The sequence below is a fragment of the Hemiscyllium ocellatum genome, chromosome 4 (assembly GCF_020745735.1).
Source record: "Hemiscyllium ocellatum isolate sHemOce1 chromosome 4, sHemOce1.pat.X.cur, whole genome shotgun sequence".
Taxonomy (NCBI): Eukaryota; Metazoa; Chordata; class Chondrichthyes; order Orectolobiformes; family Hemiscylliidae; genus Hemiscyllium; species Hemiscyllium ocellatum.
Genome location: NC_083404.1, coordinates 91,902,577 through 91,916,596, shown reverse-complemented (window position 1 = coordinate 91,916,596; position 14,020 = coordinate 91,902,577). Strand labels below are relative to the sequence as shown.

General features: G+C 41.7%; 1 protein-coding gene across 5 annotated transcripts in view; it reads right to left on the bottom strand.

Annotated features, from left to right (window-relative positions):
* Positions 1–570: 570 nt before the first annotated feature.
* Positions 571–14,020, bottom strand: part of si:dkey-181m9.8 (E3 ubiquitin-protein ligase RNF31) — a 65,315-nt gene continuing 51,865 nt past the window's right edge. For 4 of the 5 annotated variants that reach the window (XM_060824383.1, XM_060824386.1, XM_060824384.1 and 1 more), the window contains 2 exons: positions 9,097–9,265; positions 571–2,224 (listed from right to left, as the gene is read on the bottom strand). In XM_060824383.1, the coding sequence (XP_060680366.1) occupies positions 2,162–2,224; positions 9,097–9,265 (232 nt within the window). In that variant the 3' untranslated portion in view covers positions 571–2,161. The remainder of the gene's footprint in view (positions 2,225–9,096; positions 9,266–14,020) is intronic. The other variant, XM_060824385.1, reaches the window with a different exon arrangement.

Genomic DNA, 14,020 nt, shown 5'->3' with positions numbered 1-14,020 from the left:
AAATACTGTACCGTAAATGAGTCAAAATTCCATTTTAACACTTTCGTTAGTAGTCCCAATAGAAGGTATGTTCCTGGTATTTATAAACGAGTAACTAAGCACAGAGGCTTTTGTTCAGCCTCACTTTAGATTAGTGTAGGAGTCATTCCTTAATGTGAGCCAAATGAATGAGATGGGATGTTGGCTAATGAAATTAATCATATCACAATTATTATTAAAATGTTCGGTACTAGGGCTCGATTATTATAGGTCCTTTCACCTCTTTGTTTATTGGTCTGGATTGGTAATACAGCAAGGGATACCCTTTTTGGTATCATGGGCTTCAAATAAACTTCAGTTATTAAATCTTGCGCTAGATCAACAGACCTCGATCTTTAAATAAGTCTAATCACCAGCCCCACTGACAATTTAAAAATAAAAAAATTAAATCATTACAATTTGGAGGCTGCTATCAACATTGTGAATTGACAACAGCTCTACACTGTAGTAATTAACAGGAATAAAAAATTCAAGATTTTATTTTTAAGATTGAAGTTACAATCAATCAATCACAAAACTTAAAATCTATACTACAACATAAAATGATTCCAACATACAATAATATCAGAAAGTGCTGAAGAAACTCAGCAAAAGAAAAAAAAAACAGAATTAATACTTTAACTCCAATATGACTTTTTCAGAACCCAGTGTTTTCTGTTTTTACTTAAGATCTCCAGCAATCAAAGTGCTTTTAATATGAAAACATGTAAACTGTAGCTAATTAGAATAATGAATCTTTTAAGTCACAGAGAAAGGGATAATGTGCAAAGTCATTTGGGCTGCAAGCTTCAACATTTCTCACGTAGCATGTGGCCACATTCCAACTATAAAATTTATAAATAAAAGAATATAATTTTGACTGGCCTCAATGCTAAACTTATCACAGAATTCCTAAAGTGTGAAAACAAGTTCTTCAGCCCAACCAGTCCACACCGACCCTCCAAAGAGTAACCCACCCAGGTCCATTCCCACTACTCTATATTTACCCCTGACTAATGAACCTAATATTATGGGCAATTTAGCACCCTTAAATATTATGGGCAATTTAGCACAGCCAATTCACCTAATCTGCACAACTTCAGACTGTGGGAGGAAACTAGCGCACCCGGAGGAAACCCATGCAGACACGGGATAATGGAAAAAAAAGAGCAAAAACTTAATTATTGCTGGGCTCTGCCGTACATGACTCCCAGGTGAAGAATCTACAGAGTTGCCATGTCCTCTCCAATAGAAGCACGTGCTTGGTGAAATTTTGCAACGACATCAATTTCTGTCCTTACTACAAAAATTGTTCTCATAACTTTTTCTGTAATGCAGACAAATAGTTCTTTGCTCTTTTAAAATTATATCTTAACATTACATAAATTTTCCCAGCGTTTCTTAAAAATATTGAAGGCTACTTTGATGTGTTACATTTTGAGCTTCTTTCTTTCAGGTAGAGCTATTATATTTTTGTTGAAAAGGCATCCCAGGAGCCAATCACTGGCCTGATGCTGTAATATATTCGCACAGCACACCCCAAGCTCTGTGCCTGTACCTGATGTGTAGGTCATTGCCACACATCAAGTTCAGCTACATGCTAAGTTTCAATCTTTCCCCTCACGCACACAGCCCCAAAGTGATTTGACCCAAACCTCTTTCCCAAGAAAAAGCAGTTGGATTTTCATCTAAAGATTGGCGAGAGTGGTATGCACCATCTGCAGTGGATCTGAGAGGCAGAAATAGTATTCACATCTAAAACAAAAACTTGGAAAATGCATTCAAAATGCTGAAACCCAGAAGACCAATGACCAGATACTGGGAATCTTTTTCAGCTACCAAGGACAAACAGTTTCCTTCTGTGTCACAAATTTTTCCATGTTTCAAATAAATATTTGATTCTGAGCAATGCTACATGCAATTAACTAGTGATTAAAAAAAGAACAAGTGATATCTAAAACTAAAGTATTGTGTCCCGATACAACATCTTGCTGGTGAAGCATTTTCATGGTAGGCTGCTGGCTCAGGAACTGGCCAAATGGCCTTCTCCTGTGCTGTAAATGTTCTATAAGTTCATGTTTAGAGTCTTGTGTTTACTTGGATGCAGGTACAACTCATTGGACATCTGACCGATGGAAGCAAATCATCCTGTGTTCTTATCAAAAACTTTTTGTGGATTGTCCAGCTTTAATTCATTCAATATTTTCTGTTTTTAAAAAAAAAACATTATTTTCACATTATGAAATTGTATGTATCATTTCCTAGTCGATACAACAAGCAAGTCGACTGAAAGATTTATCATTGAATACTTTCCTCTGATACCTAAGGACTAAAGTATTTTGTCCTGGAAATCACATCCAGGATCCAATAAATTCATTCCTCCCTGGTGAAAGATTCACTTAAAATACAACCAAATTCAATGAATTCACAAAATGATGTCTAACTAGTATGGTTTATTTCATTTTTTATTTGGTGTTAGGTTTTGCAGTTTCACTTTTCTAAAACATTAGAAGTCAGTGATTCAAAGGATATAGTGCTACTGGATGATTGTTTAAATTGGTAAATTTAAATCTGAAAGAGAAGAATAGAATTAAATAGGAACAATTGTTCACCCTCTCCGAACCGAGGTATAAATTAAAATTAATAGTCGGAGCCCTATAGCCACAGTTGTTGTCAATCAGCTGGTGGGGGTCATGTTGTGCATGATATGGTTATATCAGTTTCACTTTTAAGAATATCTCAATACCGCGGTTTCGCTGCTATGGTACAACCCCTTTGACAGGGGAAGATCATCAAATCAAGCATTTAACAAAGCAAGGCACTTAAATAAGTGATCCTCAAAGATTCAATCTACTTTATGATGAGGGCAAATTCAAACGTGCTGCTTGTTAAGAGACTTTGGATCTGAAAACTTGCACCCAGAGCTCTTGTGCTGCAGTGGTAATGTCTCTATCTCTGAAGAAGACCTAGGTTCCATCCTACCTGCTCCAGAGGTGTGTAATAACATCTCTGAACAGGCTGATTAGAAAACATTTCTATTGACAGCCTGACACTGGAATTTCTCAGATCAGGAAGTTTGGAAACTCAAAGATCAATGTCAATGAGTGCATTGTCAGTAACCACGAGAAGGCAGCATAATAAAACATCCTCCTAGAAAGTAACGTTCAGTGCAAAGTCATCAGGCCTACTTACAAGCTCTGTTGTGATCCAGCAGCCCTCTTTAAATGAACACTGATTTCAATACAAGTGTTCTCAACTTTCCAATGTCCAGATTAAAACAATAGAATTTGTTTTTATCAATTTGGCCAGCATTTTGTACAGTTAATGTACAAGGAAGTGTGCAGGACAGGAAATGTAGTTGGTGATGCCATCCACCCTTCATCCAACATACTCTGATCACCCAGGCCTCTGGGAGAACGTTCTGTTAATGGCCTTTCCACAAGCATCCAGCATTGGCAAGTCTTGAATTCGCATTAGAATCCCTACAGTGAGAACAGGCCCTTCGCCCCAACAAGTCCACATCAGCCCTCCGAAGAGTAACCCAGCCAGACACATTCCCCAACACTATATTTACCCCTGACTAATGCACCTAACTTACACATCCCTGAACACTATGGGCAACTTAGCATGGTCAATTCACCTGACCTGCACATCTTCGGATTGTGGGTGAAAGCCGGAGCACCCGGTGGAAACCCACGCAGACCCAGGAAGAATGTACATACTCCACACACACACACAGCCGCCCGTGGCTGGATTAGAACCTGGGTCCCTGGTGCTGTGAGGCAGCAGTGCTAACCACTGAGCCAATGTGCCACCCTCATCTAGTAAGTTTCTCTCTCAATCTGCATCCTGGACATAAGAGAATCTGAGATTCTTAAAATTAGTACATTGTTGGACCAATTTTCCAAATGCAGTTAAAAAGACATTGAAAAGTTCTCTTTAAACTTCTGTGCTTATCAAAAGCAGGGAAGTTGATGCTGGGGAGTGGATCGTTAGCTGTTCATGCATCAAGCACTTCAACTCCGATATTTGACAGATGCTCAATTAAGCTCTTTCTGCACTTTATCAATAATATGCTGTGGGCCGAAAGCTGACAAACTGCATTTTGGGTGAAGAGAATGAATTGGTTAAAACCTGTTTAAAGACAAATTACATAAAGAGTTTTGTTCAAGACACCCCAAAGTTTAAAGAACTAAGACTACCAAGTTTCATATTAATGCTCTTGTACTGCAGAACAAAATAATTTATGCAATTCTGAAACTAAACTGGAAGAATCAAAGGAGTAACTAATCACAGAGTTTGAGTTGTGCCCAGAAAAACAAAAATTGCAAAACTGATAGAGATGGAAAACAGAGGGCAGTGAAGCAAGGAGACAGGAAAAAAAAAACAAAGGGATTTCCAAGCAAAGGAATTCTAGAAAATGGAAAGTGAAAGTGAAAGGGAGTTTAAATTGAAACAGCAGGAATTACTAAGGAGGCTGAAGGCAACTTTGGTGAGAAAATCACACCCAATTCCAACTTAAGATCTGGAGCATTCGTAAGATCAAAAGATACATGGCTCAAGCAGCTCACAGTGGGCAAGGTCATTAAAACTGAGGACACCGACCCAAACGTTTAAGAGGCAATTCTCAAGAAATTCAAAACCTCAGCACTGATTTGCATGCAGAGAAACAGAGGCTGACAACTCCAACAAATTTGGTTTAACACACAAACACAAAATCAGTGAAACTAGGACCTGGTAGATGTCACAGACTAGAGAAAGATAAGCTTGAGGTAATTACCATGACAACACAGGGAAGACTAGTGGAAAGTCAGGCAGCAAAAACAGAGTGGTCCTCAACTGTCAAAAGCAGATATCAGGATGGGAGACATGAAAAATCACATCAAGTGCTCCCACACCAAGATACCTGCGCACACAGCAGAAAATTGTTGGTTCTGGTATTCCACAAAAATACAGGCTGCAAAAACAGCATCATTAACATTGGCAGAATGATCAACCAGCAAAGTGGTCATGATTCCATGTCCAAAAGGAACAGCAACTTTAAACTGCAAGAGAGAGAAACAGCATTCTCAATACCCCAGGATCCTGCTAGTGGGGAAAATAAATGATTTTCTATCTGGAAGCAAATTAAATTCCAACATACCGATAAAAGGGCTCATGACAAATCATATAGAGTTGCCACTGGTTAGAGTTTATTTAGAGAGTGAACTTGTGATGGGTAAAAAGTGTAAAGACAAGGGATTGACCTGAGCTTGCCAATGCCAGGGAAGGATGTCACGTAGCAAAACATACCCTGACAACAAGAAAGGTCAGCTGAGAGAGAATAGAAAGGTTGAAGAAACTTTGGAGCAAGTGGTGGCAAGATAAGGCAGTAAAAGAGGTTTGGAAACCCCACAAAGGGCAGTAAAACCAATGAGGTTTGGAGAGCCTCAGGAAGGGTCACCTGAAATTAAACCTGGCTGAGGATAAACCAGTAGACATAAAAGCAAGCAAGAAAGGGTGGCAAAAAAAAACTGACAGGATAGAGATATGTTTAATAGATACCTTTGCACCAAAATTAAAGAATGACCAATGTACTTCTCAGACAGGTCAAGACAAAGGGAAGGTGAAGCCTCCTTTAGGAGGTAGGGTTGCAGGGGAGTATGGTAGAAGCTGAATATTCTCCTGATGATTGTAGTGTTGCAGGGAAAGTGGAACAAGTTAGAGAAAAACCCATTCTCATAGCAAAACATGTCCTAAAGCAGAAACTGCTGGTAGAAGTCACTAGGTGTTTATCAGTGAGTTAAACACAGAATTAACCTGTGGGAGATCAGAGGCACAGAACCAAGTTTCAAGCCTCAACAAGTGCAATGAGGTTGGTTTTAAAGTTAAATGAAAGTGAGGAGCAATTTTAGACACCCTACAGAAGATAAATCTCAGTTTACAACTGATCTCCTAATGATCAAACTGGTAAAGATTCCTAAATCCAGTAATGGGTAGCAAATATTTAAAGCTTGGCAAGATGTCACAATTGGGGGAATAAAAGCCACCCTGTGAACCGTGGTTAGAATGGAGAGAGTAAATGCAGAAGGTGTGTTGTTGCAGCTTTTGTATTGGTATTTCATATTGGAATGAATATTCACTGTAAACAAAATAGAGAAATAAGGTTTGTGTTCTTCTTGTGTTGTGGAGGGATGACAAATGTCATACTATCTAACTTTAACTTCTCATTTAAATCATGAGCTCTTTCATGGTTTAAAATGGTTTCTCAAAAGGAAAAAGCACAAACCTAAAATATCTGCAAGCCAAATTTCCGAAGATCCATTTAAGAAATAAAGCTGGCTACAAGGAATGATCATTTTTATTCGAAGACATGAGACCAGGCAACTGAATTATGGTCAAGAAATTTATATCTCTTGTTTAATTCACACATGGATGTTGATTTCACGTATTCTGAGAAAAAGACTCACCAACTAGTTTGTCAGCTTGGAAAGACAATGGAGTTAGGCTCCAGAATATACATTGAACTACACTCCAACAGTCACTTTCATGCAGAACAGAGAGAAGAAAAAATGAACTTGCGACAATAAGACCTGAACTTTCTCTCTCCTTGCCTATTCCTCTCATTATCTCAGAAAACAAATTGAGGAAACACCCATTTACCGAAAATTCAAAGACCTATAGATTCTACTCTGACTGAAGATTTAAAATACATTAGAGTAAAAAAAAATCAAGAAGATGTAGACTGTAGGGAAATAGATGGTAACATCTTGCAAAATGTCCATATTACAGAGGAAGTAGTGCTGGATGTCTTGAAACGGTTAAAAGGTGGATAAACCCCCAGGACCTGACCAGGTGTACCCGAGAACTCTGTGGGAAGCTAGAGAAGTGATTGATGAGCCTCTTGCTGAGATATTTGTATCATCGATAGTCACAGGTGAGGTGCCGGAAGACTGGAGGTTGGCAAACGTGGTGCCACTGATTAAGAAGGGCGGTAAAGACAACCCAGGGAACTACAGATCAGTGAGCCTGACCTCAGTGGTGGGCAAGTTGTTGGACGGAATCCTGAGGGACAGGATGTATATATATTTGGAAAGGCAAGGACTGATTAGGGATAGTCAACATGGCTTTGTGTGTGGGAAATCATGTCTCATAAACTTGATTGAGTTTTTTGAAGAGGTAACAAAGAAGATTGATGAGGGCAGTGCAGTAGATGTGATCTATAGGGACTTCAGTAAGGCGTTCGAATAGGTTCCCCAAGGAAGACTGATTAGTAAGGTTAGATCTCATGGAATACAAAACTAGCTCAAAGGTAGAAGACAGAGGGTGGTGGTGGAGGGTTGTTTTTTAGACTGGAAGCCTGCGACCAGTGGAGTGCCACAAGGATCAGTGCTGGGTCCTCTACTTTTTGTCATTTACATAAATGATTTGGATGCAAGCATAAGAGGTACAGTTAGTAAGTTTGCAGGTGACACCAAATTTGGAGGTATAGTGGACAGCGAAGAGGGTTACCTCAGATTACAACAGGATCTGGACCAGATGGGCCAATGGGCTGAGAAGTGGCAGATGGAGTTTAATTCAGATAAATGCGAGGTGCTGCATTTTGGGAAAGCAAATCTTAGCAGGACTTGTACATTTAATAGTAAGATCCTAGGGAGTGTTGCTGAACAAAGAGACCTTGGAGTGTAGGTTCATAGCTCCTTGAAAGTGGAGTCGCAGGTAGATAGGATAGTGAAGGAGGCGTTTGGTATGCTTTCCTTTATTGGTCAGAGTATTGAATACAGGAGTTGGGAGGTCATGTTGTGGCCGTACAGGACTTTGGTTAGGCCACTGTTGGAATATTGCATGCAATTCTGATTTCCTTCATATCGGAAAGATGTTGTGAAACTTGAAAGGGTTCAGAAAAGATTTATAAGAATGTTGCCAGGGTTGGAGGATTTGATCTATAGGGAGAGGCTGAACAGGCTGGGGCTGTTTTCCCTGGAGCATCGGAGGCTGAGGGGTGACCTTATAGAGGTTTACAAAATTATGAGGGGCATAGATAGGATAAATAGACAAAGTATTTTTTCTGGGGTCGGGGAGTCCAGAACCAGATGGCATAGGTTTAGGGTGAGAGGGGAAAGATATAAAAGAGACCTAAGGGACAACTTTTTCACGCAGAGTGTGGCACATGAATGGAATGAGCTGCCAGAGGATGTGGTGGAGGCTGGTACAATTGCAACATTTAAGAGGCATTTGGTTGGGTTTATGAGTAGGAAGGGTTTGGAGGGATATGGGCCGGGTGCTGGCAGGTGGGACTAGATTGGGTTGGGATATCTGGTCGGCATGGACAGGTTGGACTGAAGGGTCTGTTTCCATGCTGTACATCTCTATGACTAGGTTATAGTCCAACAGGTTTACTTGGAAGTACTAACTTTCAGAGTGCTACTCCTTCATCAGGTGTATTTGGGAGCACAGCACTCTGAAAACTCGTGCTTCCAAATAAACCTATTGGATTATAAAGTGGTGCTGCGTGATTTTGTAAAACTTTATACACCCCAGTCCAACACCGGCATCTCCAAATCATGACTACATTAAAGTACAAGATGCTTGACATCAAACCAAAAAGAAACTTTACGAAGGACTGCTTAATTATGTGACCTTTATTTTTGCAGTCTGTATCAAGCAGTCTCCCCTTTTAACATATCACTTGTTTGATGTGGTGTTTTATTATTTTTTTCTGGAATTGACTGGCAAGTAATAAAATTCTTCACTCGTTCAATCAAGGAAACTTTCATAATTGACTACTTCATTTGCTAGCAAACCACTGAAGAGTGATAACTGCATTCCAAAAGGATTTTGAAACATTTGCTGTGCCTGATTCTGAAGAGGGTTTCTTCCCTCTCCTCACCTGGTTATAAAAAAAAGTAACACAAAAGGTGAGCCAGCAAAAAATACAGATGAGCAAGAACATAGAGATGCAGCCATGTTCAAAACTGATAATCATCACTAGTACGGAACTGTCAGCTCAATTTTAATGATGTAATAAATTAATAACACTTTGATAGCCAAATGAATTCCATTGTACCCATAAGTTAATTTCATTCTTTGAGAACTTACAACTCTTAGTCTTTGCGTAAATTGTTTGTCTTCTTCATTCACATGTTGGATCGGGATTGCTACACCCCAGCGCTGTAGTTCAATTAACATTTCCTCCTTATTGTATAGTAGGACTGGGTCCAAAGAATTTTTATTAATGAGTTCCACCAAAAACTCGACAAAATGCATTCTGAAATTAAAAAAAGATGAGATAGTAGTGTCAAAATGTTTTAGACCTTTTATTTGACTTTATTTTAATTCCCCCCACTTAAAGGGTAATTTTAAACTTATTTTTTATATTAATAATGTATTGTGTTAAAATTTCTCTCTTGAAGACTGCAATGAAAAACTTAGTCAGTTATTTGCCAGTTAGATATCAGCTTAAGGGGGTAAATTCTGTTTACTTGAAATAAAATATACTTAACTGTAACTCCCAAATGTTTGCAAGAATAGTTTGAACTTTAAAAACTTGGTATGTTGAAACAATGACTGCAACAGCAGCAATATAAAAACATTCATGCTATACAAGGTCAGGCATTGTGTCTGGGCCTGAGCAAAATTATTCAGGAGGAAACCAAATAATCAGTTGAGACGATGGTTTAAGTTTTTTTAAAAATTGGGAATAGAATTGCAGATAAATTAATGATGTTTATAAAGTATTTCTGAATAAAAGGATATAATGGATGAAAGACATCGCATCATTTGTTTACTTATTGGATTGATAAGCTGAGAGAGATTAGATGAGCAGGGGAGAGATCATGGAAGGCTTTGAAAGCAAGGGTTGAAATAATGCTTAACTGGGAGACAATACATGTCAGTAAACACAGATGATAGATGAATAGGAATTGGTTTGAACAGGGACATTGGCAGGTCGAATGTGAGAGATCTGTCAGAAAAACACTGGAATAATCTAGAGGTAACAGACATCTATGAGGATTTTCACAGCAGATAAATTCATACAGTCATACAGCATGGAAACAGACCCTTCGATCGAACCAGTCCATGCCGACCATAACACTAAACTAAACTAACTTGCCTGTGCTTCACCCACATACTTTCAAACATTTCTTATTCATGTATTTATCCAAACGTCTTTAAATGTTGTAACCATATCAACATCCACCACTTCCTCTGGAAGTTCATTCTACACACAAATGACTGTGTGAAGTAGTTGCCCCTCATGTCCTTTTTAAACCTCTTTCCTCCATCTTAAAAATATGGCCCCTACCAAATCCCCTACTCTCAGGCAAAGACATTTGCTATTCACCTTCTCTATATCCCTCACGATGTTATAAATCTCTATAAGGTCACCCCTCAGTGAGTAAGTTATTCCTTTGGATGTGTTGCTTGATAGCAAAGACCACTTTCGTTACTTTGATGATGATTGACAGTTGACTGAAGGATGATAATTGGCAGTGTTAGATTGTTCCTGCTATCAGTAGAAAGGACATACCTGGGCAATCTTCCACAATTCCGTTTCATAAATCCATAATGACACTGATTAATCATACTATGATTCTCTGAGTGTTCGTTACCATATTCTTTTATTTTTCCTACTTTTGACATGGAAGGGATGATAAAGTGAGTCAAGAAGCGTACATTGATAAAATTTGATAAGTGGAAGGTACCATTAAATACAAACGTAATAAAATGGAGTAAGAAGTTCCCAGACTTCAGAAAGATTAAGAACATTGTGCCTACCCAGTATTAGTTTAGCCTGAGCAGCGAGCCTTATTCTTAGTGCTGGAAAGAAATAGCTTAAGTTTGTTGACAAAGTGGCACCCTCAAGATTGTGTACAATGGGAAGTTGGGAGGGATGGGAACAGACTTGAACTTCACATTGTCCGTGGACAGGAAAAGTCAAGTGTTATCAGTAAAAAGGTGAAAGCTGACTTTGTGTTTGAGAGTGATCTCACTGAAGCACTGCTTCTAACTGTAAAACTGGAGGGGACCAAGGGTAAAATTCTGGGCACTCAGGTGGAGAATTAAGAAAAAAAAACATTGCTGCTTTGGGGTGATCTTAGGAATGGCAAGAAAATTAACTGTCCTTATCAAAATTCAACATTAAGCTGCAGGGTAAGGCACAGAGATGAACCTTAATTTTCAATGACACTCAAACCTGGGCAAATATAAATAAAGAGAAATCAGCTCAGTGGCAGTCTCTTACCTCTGAATGGGTTTCAAGTCTACTCTGGAGATAAACACATATTAGCTATCTTTGAGAAGATTTGTAGCTCAGCTTGATGATATGTACGTAAGTTAGCTCGCTGAGCTGGAAGGTTTGTTTTCAGATATTTCGTCACCATGACTAGGTAACAATCAGTGAGAGTCTCCGCTGAGGTGCTGGTGGTATGTCCCACCTCTCTATTTATAGTTCTTCATTTCATAAGATGGTGATGTCATTTCAGTTTTTTTTTCCAAGGGGAGGTAGATGGGGTCTAGATTAATGTGTTTATCGATGGAGTTCCAGTTAGAATGCCAGGCCTCTAGGAATTCTCGTGTATGTCTTTTTTTTAAACCTGCCCTAGGATGTATGGGTTGTCCCAGTCAAAGTGATGTCCTTCTTTGTCTGGATATATGGAAACTAGTGATAGTGGGTTATGTCTTTTGGTGGCTTGTTGGTGTTCATGTATCCTGATGGGAAACAGTGAGATCTGCAGATGCTGGAGATCAAGAGTTGAGTGTGTGTTGCTGGAAAAGCACAGCAGCTCAGGCAGCATCCGAGGAGCAGGAAAAATCGATGTTCTGCGCAAAAGCCCTTCATCAGGAAGAGAGGCAGGAAGCCTCCAGGGTGGAGAGATAAATGTGGGGGGGGGGGGGCACAGCTGGGGAGAGGGTAGAAAAGAATACAATAGATGAGTGGGGCTGGGGATGGAGGTGATAGGTCGGGGGAGGATGGAGCGGATAGATGGGAAGATGGCAGGTAGGATAGGTTATGAGGACAGTGCTAAGCTGGAAGGTTGGAACTGAGGTAAGGTGGGGGGAGGGGAAATGTGAGAACTGGTGAAGTCCACATTGATGCCCTGGGGTTGAAGTGTTCCGAGATGGAAGATGAGGCGTTCTTCCTCCAGGTGTCGGGTGATGAGGGAGTGGCAGTGGAGGAGGCCCAGGACCTGCATGTCCTCGAAAGAGTGGGAGGGGGAGTTGAAATGTTGGTGATGGGGTTGAATGGTGCGGGTGTGCCAGAGATTTTCCCTGAAGCACTCTGCAAGGAGGCGTCCAATCTCCCCAATGTAGAGGAGATCGCATTGGGAGCAGCGGATACAATGAATGACATTGGTGGATGTGCAGGTGAAATGTTGATGAAGGTGGAAGGCTTCTTTGGGGCCTTGGATGGTGGTGAGGGGGGTGTGGGCGCAGGTTTTACAATTCTGGTGGTGGCAGGGGAAGGTGCCAGGACGGGAGGGTGGGTTGTTGGGGACCTGACTAGTTAGTCACGGAGGGAACGGGCTTTGTGGAAAGCAGAAAGGGATGGGGAGGGAAATATATCCCTGGTGGTGGGGTCTGTTTGGAGGTGGCGGAAATGTCAGCGGATGATATGATTAATGCGAAGATTGGGAGGGTGGAAAGTGAGGAGCAGGGGTGGGGAGTGGTGCCGGTGTAACTACGGAAGATGGACTGTTCTACATAGCCGACAAAGAGACAGGCATAGCTGGGCCCCATGGCTACCCCTTTGGTCTGGAGGAAGTGGGAGGATTCGAAGGAGAAATTTTTAAGGGGGAGGACCAGTTCAGCCAAACAAATGAGTGTGTCAGTGGAAGAGTACTGTTGGGGACGTCAGGAGAGGAAGAAATGGAGGGCGTGGAGGCCCTGGTCATGGCGATTCGAGGTGTAGAGGGATTGGATGTCCATGGTGAAGGTGAGGCGTTGGGGGCCGAGAAAATGGAAGTCTTGGAGGAGGTGGAAGGCATGGGTGGTGTCTCAAATGTATGTGGGGAGTTCCTGGACGGGGGAATAAGACAGTATCGAGGTAGGTGGAGAGGAGTTCGGTGGGGCAGGAGCATGTTGAGACAATGGGTCAGCCAGGGTGGTCAGGCTTGTAGATCTTGGGAAGGAGGTAGAATTGGGCGGTGCGGGGTTCCCAGACTACGAGGTTAGAAGCTGTAGGTGGGAGATCTCCTGAGGTGATGAGGTTCTGTATGGTCTGGGAGATGATGGTTTGGTGATGGGGGGTGGGGTCATGGTCGAGGGGGCAGTAGGAGGAGGTCTTCGAGTTGGCGTCTGGCTTCAGCGGTGTAGAGGTCAGTGCGCCAAACTACCACTGCAGCCCCTTAATCTGCTGGCTTGATGGTGAGGTTGGGATTGGAGCAAAAGGAGTGGAGGGCAGCACATTGTGAGGGTGAGAGGTTGGAGTGGGGGAGGGGAGTAGACAGGTTGAGGCAGTTAATGTCTCAATGACAGTTGGAAATGAAGAGGTCGAGGGTGGGTAATAGGCCAGTGCAGGGTGTCCAGGTGGATGGAGGATGTTGGAGGCGAGTGAAAGGGTCCTCAGAAGGTGGGCGGGAATCCTGATTGTTAAAGTAAGCTTGGAGGTGGAGGAAGAAGTGTTCGATGTCACGATGCGTATTAAACTCATTGATGCGTGGAAAGAGGGAGACAGAGGTAAGGCCTTTGCTGAGGACCGTCCATTCGTCCTCAGTGAGGGGAAGGGCTTGGGTGGGGGGGGAAGATGGTGAAAACTCAGCAGGGCTGGGAGTTGGGATCTGGTGTAGGTGCGGTCCTGGGAGTGGGGGTGGAGCCTGTAACTGAAGTGGGTGTGATGGGGGGTAATGGGGGTGGAGTCATGAACAGGGGGTGGTGTTCCCCTAAGGGTTCTAGGGGGCAGGGATGGTGACAGTGGGATCTGTGGAGGGGCGTGTCATCAGAATGCAGGTGAGTGGCGATGGGGGCAGAAGTGGTGGTGGTGGTGGTGGTGGTGGGGGGGGGGCAAAGTCGCTGAATGCGT